General features: G+C 54.1%; 1 protein-coding gene across 1 annotated transcript in view; it reads right to left on the reverse strand.

Annotated features, from left to right (window-relative positions):
- LOC132461076 (acetyl-CoA carboxylase-like) overlaps positions 1–11,476 on the reverse strand; it is a 62,289-nt gene that overhangs the window by 16,163 nt on the left and 34,650 nt on the right. Inside the window, 9 exon segments of the mRNA XM_060056153.1 lie at positions 839–949; positions 1,530–1,650; positions 2,544–2,641; positions 3,046–3,315; positions 4,465–4,611; positions 6,831–6,986; positions 8,348–8,551; positions 9,334–9,489; positions 10,127–10,342. Of these exon segments, the coding sequence (XP_059912136.1) occupies positions 839–949; positions 1,530–1,650; positions 2,544–2,641; positions 3,046–3,315; positions 4,465–4,611; positions 6,831–6,986; positions 8,348–8,551; positions 9,334–9,489; positions 10,127–10,342 (1,479 nt within the window).

An 11,476-nucleotide genomic window follows, 5' to 3' on the forward strand; every position in this document is an offset into this window, starting at 1 on the left:
GTGTGTGTGTGTGTGTGTGTGTGTGTGTGTGTGTGTGTGTGTGTGTGTGTGTGTGTGTGTGTGTGTGTGTGTGTGTGTGTGTGTGTGTGTGTGTTTGTGTGTGTTTGTGTGTGTGTGTGTGCGCTGTGTGAAGGCGCGACAACAATGGCTCTGGGCCCCGCCGTCGCTCCTCTCAGTACGAACAACGAAACCACAGCGGAAAATAACCAGCGCTCCCCTGTTCCGGGACAAACCCACGTCGGGCTGGACGATGGTGGCGATCAGGGGCCTGATTACACTCTTGTTTAATTACTTATGATCGATATTTAAGTTGTGACGTCACAACATCAAGACGTTCCCACTCACACTTCTCTAAACGTGCCATCGGTTTATACTTCAGGTTTGCAGCACTGTCTTCTATCTCCAGATGGCCAGTGTTTGAAGACCTCCTGCTGAACCAACGCAGTCCAGTGCAGAGGAGGTGTCTGTCCAGCGTTATTAAGCGGTCAGTAGCGTTGCTCTGATCTCCACACCGCCTCACTGCTGTAGAACACCAGGCCGTCCACTCCACTGCACACCCCCCCCCTACTGGAGCTTGAGTGGGACTGTGTCTGTCTTAGTGAGTGTGTGCGCGTAGTCGTGTGTGTCCGTAGTCATGTGAGTGAGTGGGTGAGCGTTTATGTGTGCGGGTGCCTGAGTGTGGCCGTGTGAAATTATGCGTGTGTGGTGATGTGAGTGTGAACGTGCGTGCGTGCGTGCGTGCGCGCGTGTGGTTGCGGGTATGCATGTACGTGCGTGTCGTGAATGTGAGTGCGAGTGTGTGCGTTACGCGTGCGTGTGTGTGTGTGCGAGTGTGTACCTTGTTGAGCGCGCCTGCCCCGGTCAGGATGATGTGGGAGTTGTCCACCTGGATGGTCCTCTGGCCCAGACGCACCAGGTACGCCCCGATGCCAATGGCCCGGCACGTCACCTGGGAGTGAGAGGGTGAGAGGGTGAGGGGGTGAGAGGGTGAGAGGGAGAAGGAACGAAAGGAGGAGGATGAGAGCATGAATTCATTCAATAATCAGAATGAATGATGAATTAGTGTGTGACTGGGTGTGAATGAGTGAATGTATGACAGAATGACGAACATTAACATGAGTGAATGTTCGTCAATGAGTGGGTGCAGGTATTAGTGATTAAGTGTGAGCTATCTTTGTTGTCTACGGTTGATGGGCTAACCTAGCGGTTGCTAGTGCTTAGCACTTAGAACAACCTTACTGTACCGACAGCGATTTATTGTCGCTTCTCTTACTTCTGACAAATGCACTGATTGTAAGTCGCTTTGGATAAAAACGTCTGCTAAACGCCCTAAATATAGATGTAAACGTGTGTGAATGGGTGATTCTTTTACTCTACGTCTGAGGGTTGAATATGTTTTTTCCCATACATACCCCATACAGAAATCACAATACTGTAGTATCCAGGTCTGAATTAGGACAGGAGAGGTGACGTGTGGATGAATGAGTGTGTGAACGCCATGAAGGTATGGATGGCGTTGTGCTCCTCACCAGGTTCATGGTGATGATCTCGTCGTAGGCCAGGGACGACTCTCCAGCGATCATCCCGGAGCCCTTCAGGTTCTCCACCCCCAAACCCTCCTCCTTACCGATGATGTCTGTGATCCTGTACCTAGAGACCCCCCCGAAACACACACAAGGTCAACACTCCCTAGTACTGGACCCCCAACACACACACATTTACACTCCTTTAATTTCCCTAGCACGCACGCACACACACACACACACACACACACACACACACACACACACACACACACACACACACACACACACACACACACACACACACACACACACACACACACACACACACACACACACACACCTCTTTAACCTCCCTTACTGGGGTTTAGCAGTAGCAGTTTGTAATCACATTTCCCTCATTTCTCATCTGGGTTTAATAAAGTACATCTTATCTTTGTAGAGAATAGTTCTGCATTATAATAATAGTGTGTTTCAAAAACAATAACAATGTATGATGATAAAGGACATTTGGCGGACACCAGATTCATCCAAAGACCGTTTCTAGTGCCTACATTCTAGGCACGGTCAGCTGGGAGTGGAACCCCTGACCCTGGCAGTACCAATGCCTTGTTCCACCGGCTGGACTTCACAGGGCCATTAGGACAACATGAACATTTAAATAATTTCCCTCTGGGATTATTAAAGTATTTATCTATCTATCTATCTATGAATGAATCTGACTGATGAAGGGTGAATGATGAGGGGTGAATGATGAGGGGTGAATGATGAGGGGTGAATGATGAGGGGTTAGTGATGAGGGGTTAGTGATGAGGGGTTAGTGATGAGGGGTTAATGATGAGGGGTTAGTGATGAGGGGTGAATGATGAGGGGTTGATGATTAGGGGTGAACAATGAGGGGTGAATGATGAGGGGTGAATGATGAGGGGTTAATGATTAGGGGTGAACAATGAGGGGTGAATGATGAGGGGTGAATGATGAGGGGTGAATGATGAGGGGTTGATGATGATGAAGCCACACCTGGATTCCCCTTCGTCCTCCACGTGTTCACACTGCACTGAGTTCAGCGCTGAGACCTTCTTGTAGTCCTGGGGGGTCAGGTACAGGTACTTGAAGCCCTGCAGGAACACACACACCCCGTTCAGACACGCTTCAGAACCACAAACCGGTTCAGAATCTCTTCAGCACCAAAACCAACTTGGAACAAAACCAGTTTAGAACCCAAAGCAACTTGGAACTCAAACCAGTTTAGAATCCAAACCAGTTTAGAACCCAAAGCAACTTGGAACTCAAACCAGTTTAGGATCCAAACCAGTTTAGAACCCAAACCAACTTGGAACTCAAATCAATGAAGAATCTCCTTAGAACCAAACCGGTTCAGAATCCCCTTAGAACCAACAACGTTTAGAACCCAATCCAACCTAAGACTCAAACCAGTTCAGAATCAGTCAGGAACACAAACAAACTGGGAACCCAACCGGCGTAGAACCAGCCCGGCGGCACCGCCGGCCCTGCGCCGTACCTTGTAGGGGTCGGCGGGGTCCTGCCACGCCACGTGGAACATGTGCCTGATCTCCTCGGCCAGGCCGATGCGGGCGCCGCTGTTGGCGGCGATGTAGACGCGCGGGATGCCGTCGGCGCGCGCCATCTCCGACGCCTGCAGGAAGAGGACGTCCTCCTGCGGCCCGAAGGAGCCGATCTTGTGCGTGATGTCGTTGCTGATGACGACCACCTCGCGGCCCGACGGGTACTCCGGCGTGCGCATGGTCATCCGCCACGCCACCATGCCGATCTGGGGGGGGGGGGGGGGGGGGAGATGGGTCAGAGGGCGGAGCCCGATGTAACCATTGGAGTGTAAAAGAGAAGTTGTGCATTATGGTTCAGGGGAAACTAACAGCCTTCGTTATATAAAAACAATTTGACTGTTTAACCGAACAAACGAGCCACAGATGTGCAGAGCCACCTAGAGAGCAGAGGAGGTATTACACATTCTAGCTGTAGTTATTATAGATACAGGCTGCAGTTATTATAGATACAGGCTGCAGTTATTATAGATACAGGCTGTAGTTATTATAGATACAGGCTGTAGTTATTATAGAGACAGGCTGTAGTTATTATAGAGACAGGCTGTAGTTATTATAGATACAGGCTGTAGTTATTATAGAGACAGGCTGTAGTTATTATAGATACAGGCTGCAGTTATTATAGATACAGGCTGTAGTTATTATAGATACAGGCTGTAGTTATTATAGAGACAGGCTGTAGTTATTATAGATACAGGCTGTAGTTATTATAGAGACAGGCTGTAGTTATTATAGATACAGGCTGTAGTTATTATAGATACAGGCTGTAGTTATTATAGATACAGGCTGTAGTTATTATAGATACAGGCTGTAGTTATTATAGATACAGGCTGCAGTTATTATAGATACAGGCTGTAGTTATTATAGAGACAGGCTGTAGTTATTATAGATACAGGCTGTAGTTATTATAGATACAGGCTGTTCTGGCAGTCACGAAAATAAATAGAGTCAGATGATGAGGAGAGAGAGCAAGAGAGACAGTTTATGAAAGCTGGAAAAAGTGAGAGATTATAATAGACCGAGAGAGACAGAGAGAGGGAGACAGATGATGAGAGCGAGAGAGACAGATTGAGGGAGAGACAGATGATGAGAGAAAGACAGATGATGAGAGAGAGAGAGACAGATGATGAGAGAGAGAGAGAGACAGACGATGAGAGAAAGACAGATGATGAGAGAGAGAGAGAGAGAGACAGATGATGAGAGAGAGACACAGATGATGAGAGAGAGAGACAGATGATGAGAGAGAGAGAGACAGTTTACGATGAGAGAGAGGCAGGTAATGAGAGGGGGCGAGACGATGACGATGAGAGGGACATAAACCGAGCGAGAGACAGACGAGGAGACAGACAGGGTCCCACCTCGTTGCCGCCGGGCAGCCTGTTCATCTGCACCAGCTGGCCCTGGGGGTCCAGAACCAGCTCGGTGAAGGTCAGCAGCTCAGAGGGCAGAGGGCACTTGGGCAGGTCGGCGAAGGCACTGCAGGAGGCCCAGTGCTTCTTCAGGGCCTGGACACACACACACACACACACACACACACACACACACACACACACACACACACACACACACACACACACACACACACACACACACACACACACACACACACACACACACACACACACGCTTTAGGTTTGACCGTGACTCTGGTAGTGATGTGTAGTATTATGCGGTGTCTTGGTAGTATGTTGGAATATTTTGGAAAGCGCTTTACATAATAAAGTGCGTCATGTCGTTTTTTATGACCACAACAACCACAACATGTGGTTTACTATGACTGAGGAACTCCAACATCAACAAGGTTCAACTTGACCTCCTCGCTCTGACCAACGGTACAATTCTTATTAATCAGAGTGAATGTAAAGTAACACATTGATTAACATCCTATAGTCAGTGATGGGTAAAGTGCGGCTGTTGAAGAACATCCCCCAGCACCTGATATAAAAACCCTTTTAAACAAAGATCAGCCTCCTGTACCTCCTGGGACGAGGCCGACCGCGGGGAGGCGTGTCTGAGGCCTACCTTACAATTACAATTAGGGCATTTAGAAGACTCTTTTATCCAAAGCGACTTAATACACACATTGACACACCGACGGCAGAGTCAACCATGCAAGGTGACAGCCAGCTCGTCAGGAGCAGTCAGGGTGAAGAGTCTTGCTCAGGGACACCTCAACACTCAGCTAGGAGGAGCTGGGGATCGAACTAGCAACCTTTCGGTTACAAGACAGCTTCTCTATCTCATGAGCTAAGCCGACCTTGATGAGGCTTGTGTGAGGCCTACCTGTCTGAGGCTGAGCGTGGTGAGGGTGTGTGAGGCCTACCTGTCTGAGGCGTGTGTGTGAGGGTGTGTGAGGCCTACCTGTCTGAGGCGTGTGTGAGGCCTACCTGTCTGAGGTGTGTGTGTGAGGGTGTGTGAGGCCTACCTGTCTGAGGCGTGTGTGAGGCCTACCTGTCTGAGGTGTGTGTGTGAGGGTGTGTGAGGCCTACCTGTCTGAGGTGTGTGTGTGAGGCCTACCTGTCTGAGGTGTGCGTGTGTGAGGGTGTGTGAGGCCTACCTGTCTGAGGTGTGTGTGTGAGGCCTACCTGTCTGAGGCGTGTGTGTGAGGGTGTGTGAGGCCTACCTGTCTGAGGCGTGTGTGAGGGTGTGTGAGGCCTACCTGTCTGAGGTGTGTGTGTGAGGGTGTGTGAGGCCTACCTGTCTGAGGTGTGTGTGTGTGTGTGAGGCCTACCTGTCTGAGGTGTGTGTGTGAGGCGTGTGTGAGGCCTACCTGTCTGAGGCGTGTGTGTGTGTGATGGTGTGTGAGGCCTACCTGTCTGAGGCGTGTGTGAGGGTGTGTGAGGCCTACCTGTCTGAGGTGTGTGTGTGAGGGTGTGTGAGGCCTACCTGTCTGAGGCGTGTGTGTGTGTGATGGTGTGTGAGGCCTACCTGTCTGAGGCGTGTGTGTGAGGCCTACCTGTCTGAGGTGTGTGTGTGTGTGATGGTGTGTGAGGCCTACCTGTCTGAGGTGTGTGTGAGGGTGTGTGAGGCCTACCTGTCTGAGGCGTGTGTGAGGCCTACCTGTCTGAGGTGTGTGTGTGTGTGTGATGGTGTGTGAGGCCTACCTGTCTGAGGTGTGTGTGTGTGTGTGTGTGAGGGTGTGTGAGGCCTACCTGTCTGAGGTGTGTGTGTGAGGGTGTGTGAGGCCTACCTGTCTGAGGTGTGTGTGTGAGGGTGTGTGAGGCCTACCTGTCTGAGGTGTGTGTGTGAGGGTGTGAGAGGCCTACCTGTCTGAGGCGTGTGTGTGTGTGAGGGTGTGTGAGGCCTACCTGTCTGAGGCGTGTGTGTGAGGGTGTGTGAGGCCTACCTGTCTGAGGCGTGTGTGTGAGGGTGTGTGTGAGGCCTACCTGTCTGAGGCTGAGCGTGGTGAGGGTGTGTGAGGCCTACCTGTCTGAGGTGTGTGTGTGAGGGTGTGTGAGGCCTACCTGTCTGAGGTGTGCGTGTGTGAGGCCTACCTGTCTGAGGCGTGTGTGTGAGGGTGTGTGAGGCCTACCTGTCTGAGGTGTGTGTGTGAGGTGTGTGTGAGGCCTACCTGTCTGAGGTGTGTGTGTGAGGGTGTGTGAGGCCTACCTGTCTGAGGTGTGTGTGTGAGGTGTGTGTGAGGCCTACCTGTCTGAGGTGTGTGTGTGATGGTGTGTGAGGCCTACCTGTCTGAGGCGTGTGTGTGAGGGTGTGTGAGGCCTACCTGTCTGAACATCTCGGGGAAGTCGTAGACGTAGGTGGTGCCCAGGCTCTGGGCCTGGAAGCGCTTGGACTGCAGCAGGTCCTTGGTGACGTAGGGCGTGTTGATCAGCATGCCGTGCAGCGGGCCCTGCTTGTCCCCGTAGGCCTGGAACATGATCTGGACACACAGGGGGGAGACGGTCAGGGGGGGGAGGGAGACGGTCAGGAGGGGAGGGAGACGGTCAGGAGGGGGGGGAGACGGTCAGGAGGGGAGGGAGACGGTCAGGAGGGGAGGGAGACGGTCAGGAGGGGAGGGAGACGGTCAGGGGGGGAGGGAGACGGTCAGGGGGGGGGAGACGGTCAGGGGGGGAGGGAGACGGTCAGAGGGGAGGGAGACGGTCAGAGGGGGGGAGACGGTCAGGGGGGAGGGAGACGGTCAGGGGGGGAGGGAAACGGGGTCTCCAGAGACACAACGTCAAACAATCGCCAAACAACGAGAACCAAAAGAGCAATGAGATGAAGTGAAGAAGGGTCTGTTTTATCTCTGCTGGCTGGGATAAGGGCTGTGTCTTAGCCCTCCTGTGTTATTATGGTCTGTTGCTGTTTTCACTGTGGGACTTTGGATAATGTAAAGCACATTTTGAAAAGTGTGTTACGATTCATTCTCACACGTACTTTGATTGTTCACATTGAATCGCCAGTTTATCTGAAGTGACTTTACTGGTTATAAATGATCAGATATCAGATGGTTTCACATGTTCATCTCTTAACAGTTACAAGACACAACCTTAGGATAAATTTGTAGTTTCTTGCTGAAACATTTTTGTTTCCACTTTACACACAAATTCAACCAAAAACAAACCAACATAACAGTGGCATGAAAGACGACACACAACAAACGACAACAAATGGCCCCGATGTCTGTGGTGGATGGTATGGATGGAGAGGGGCTCACCTCACCTCAAGACCCCTCACCGGACCAGGGGCAGCGCAGACGGCCCTCATACCCTCATCTCTACTCACTCAGCCCCCACACACACACACTCAGCTCCACTCAGACTCACCTCAACACACACAACAACCACAATCCTCTCCACACACACTCCCAGCCACTAAATCTAGTTCTGCTGATCTCCTGGTCTCTGTTTCTGTTCCCTTCTCGTTCTGAGGACAGGGCTCGGAGATACTAATGAAACCACATGTTCAGGGTGTTTGACTCCCAGTCACTGGATTCGCTTCCCTTATGCTGACCGCCTCCCTCCAGGCAACTTTGCGCAAGAAGCCCTAACCCCTAGCTTCCCCTAACTGCCCCTAACTGCCCCATACCTGCCATCTTTAGTCTGAATAAGTTGTCTGAGGGGGAAATAAATTACAAAATGTATAAATAAATGTATTTATTGAATACTACATAATAAGGAGAGGGTGGGGAAGGAGAAGGAGGAGGAGGGGGAGGTGGAGGAGAGAGGGTGAGGTGGAGGTGGAGGAGGGGCAGATGGAGGATGAGTGTGAGCGCCCCACCTGTCGGTCTTTGGGCCCCACCTGTCCCGTCCTGGAGTCGGTGACCTCCTTGTACAGGCTGATGTCCAGGTAGTAGCCCGACTCGTTGGTGAGGAAGAGGCGGATGGGGATCTGGTGGCCGGTGGGCGTCAGGCGGATGTTGATCTTCAGCTCGGCCTGCAGCACCCGCAGCTTCCAGAGACGACTGCCGTAGCGCATCACCATGGAGCGCACAGACTCCTCGATCTGGAGGAGGAGGAGGAGGACATGAGGAAGAGGAGCGCATCACCATGGAGCGCACAGACTCCTCGATCTGGAGGAGGAGGAGGAGGAGGAGGGGGACATGAGGAAGAGGAGCGCATCACCATGGAGCGCACAGACTCCTCGATCTGGAGGAGGAGGAGGAGGAGGACATGAGGAAGAGGAGCGCATCACCATGGAGCGCACAGACTCCTCGATCTGGAGGAGGAGGAGGAGGACATGAGGAAGAGGAGCGCATCACCATGGAGCGCACAGACTCCTCGATCTGGAGGAGGAGGAGGAGGAGGGGGACATGAGGAAGAGGAGCGCATCACCATGGAGCGCACAGACTCCTCGATCTGGAGGAGGAGGAGGAGGAGGAGGGGGACATGAGGAAGAGGAGCGCATCACCATGGAGCGCACAGACTCCTCGATCTGGAGGAGGAGGAGGAGGAGGAGGAGGGGGACATGAGGAAGAGGAGCGCATCACCATGGAGGGCGCACCGACTCCTCGATCTGGGGGCGCGGCGGGGGTTAGGAGGCACGCACAGGGAGAAGGAGGGGGTTCTACGTCAGGGCTAGGGTTCTACGTCATGGTGAGTGAGCTACGTCAGGGCTAGGGTTCTACGTCATGGTGAGTGAGCTACGTCAGGGCTAGGGTTCTACGTCATGGTGAGTGAGCTATTTTAGTATTCTACGTCAGGGTTGGTGTTCTACGTCAGGGTTGGTGTTCTACGTCAGGGTTGGTGTTCTACGTCAGGGTTCTACGTCAGGTGGCGGGGGCTGACCTTGGAGGGGTCCATGATGACGGTGGGGACGAAGTTGAGGAAGATGTGGTTGCAGTCGGTCCTGACGGTGGTGTTGTTGAAGGCCACCTCCAGCTCGTCCATGGCCTCCAGCAGCAGACGCTCCGCCTCGTTGTGGAGGTACTCGAAGGAGGCCTCCTGCAGGGGGACACACCCATCAGGACCAGGTCTGACCAGGACCAGGTCTGACCCGGGACCAGGTCTGACCCGGGACCAGGTCTGACCCGGGACCAGGTCTGACCCAGGTCCAGGTCTGACCAGTACCAGGTCTAACCTAGGACCAGGTCTAACCCAGGTCCAGGTCTGACCAGTACCAGGTCTAACCCAGGACCAGGTCTAACCCAGGACCAGGTCTAGGTCTGCGGGGCAGGACCCACCTTGAGGACCAGGTCTAACCCAGGACCAGGTCTAACCCAGGTCCAGGTCTGACCCGGGACCAGGTCTAAACCAGGTCCAGGTCTGACCAGTACCAGGTCTAACCCAGGACCAGGTCTAGGTCTGCGGGGCAGGACCCACCTTGAGGACCAGGTCTGACCCAGGACCAGGTCTGACCCGGGACCAGGTCTAACCCAGGACCAGGTCTGACCAGTACCAGGTCTAACCCAGGACCAGGTCTAACCCAGGACCAGGTCTGACCAGTACCAGGTCTAACCCAGGACCAGGTCTGACCCGGGACCAGGTCTAGGTCTGCGGGGCAGGACCCACCTTGAGGACCAGGTCTGACCCAGGACCAGGTCCACGGGGACCAGGTCGAGGTCCAGGGGGCGGGACCCACCTTGGTGACGAGGTCCGAGTGGCGGATGATGGCGCGGACGAAGAAGCGGTAGTCGGTGACCTCGATGCCCTGCTCCACGCGCGCAGCGCCCAGGTACAGGTGCATCTTGTGGTTGGCGCAGGGGATGGCCGTCAGAGCGAAGTTCCTCATGCGGTTCAGCTCCAGCTGGAAGGCCAGCGCAGGCTCCAGGTGGCGGTAGATACGGTCCTCCTCGAACTACAGGGAGAGACCGTCAGAGGAAGACCGTCAAGGGGAGACCGTCAGGGGGGAGACCGTCAGAGGGAGACCGTTAGAGGGAGACCGTCATGGGGGAGACCGTCAGGGGGGAGACCGTCAGAGGGAGACCGTCAGGGGGGAGACCGTCAGAGGGAGACCGTCAGAGGGAGACCGTCAGGGGGGAGACCGTCAGGGGGGAGACTGTCAGAGGGAGACCGTCAGAGAGGAGACAGGGGGGAGACCGTCAGGGGGGAGACCGTCAGAGGGAGACCGTCAGAGGGAGACCGTCAGAGAGGAGACAGGGGGGAGACCATCGGGGGGGAGACCGTCAGAGGGAGACCGTCAGAGGGAGACCGTCAGGGGGGAGACCGTCAGGGGGGAGACCGTCAGGGGGGAGACCGTCAGAGACAACGTCAGGGGGAGACCGTCAGGGGGGAGACCGTCAGGGGGAGACCGTCAGAGAGACCGTCAGAGGGAGACCGTCAGAGAGACGTCAGGGGGAGGCCGTCAGGGAGAGACCGTCAGGGGGGAGACCGTCAGGGGGGAGACCGTCAGAGAGACGTCAGGGGGGAGACCGTCAGAGAGACGTCAGGGGGGAGACCGTCAGAGAGACGTCAGGGGGGAGACCGTCACAGGGAGACCGTCAGAGAGGAGACAGGGGGGAGACCGTCGGGGGGGAGACCGTCAGAGAGGAGACCGTCAGAGAGACGTCAGGGGGGAGACCGTCAGGGGAGAGACCGTCAGAGAGACGTCAGGGAGGAGACCGTCAGAGGGAGACCGTCAGAGACACTGTCAGGGGAGACCGTCAGAGACACTGTCAGGGGAGAGACCGTCAGAGAGACGTCAGGGAGGTTTGTTCAGGAGACCTGAACAAAGGTCAGAAGGTTATAAACCCCTGGCGTAGTGATCACCGTTCAAAAGGTTCTGGGTTTGATACCCACCTTAAGGTCCCTCTGACCCCTACCCATTCATAGATGACATGAATCCAGGAAAAAGACTCACTGCACGTCCCTCTGGATGGAAGCGTCTAACTAGTGGACCAGTGGGAGTAATGTAAAGTGTTCTTCTGGGGGTGCTTCTCCTTATCTACACTAAAAGGCAGCGCTGCTACACGTCAGAGCTACCAGGGAAGTA

The sequence above is a fragment of the Gadus macrocephalus genome, chromosome 7 (assembly GCF_031168955.1).
Source record: "Gadus macrocephalus chromosome 7, ASM3116895v1".
Taxonomy (NCBI): Eukaryota; Metazoa; Chordata; class Actinopteri; order Gadiformes; family Gadidae; genus Gadus; species Gadus macrocephalus.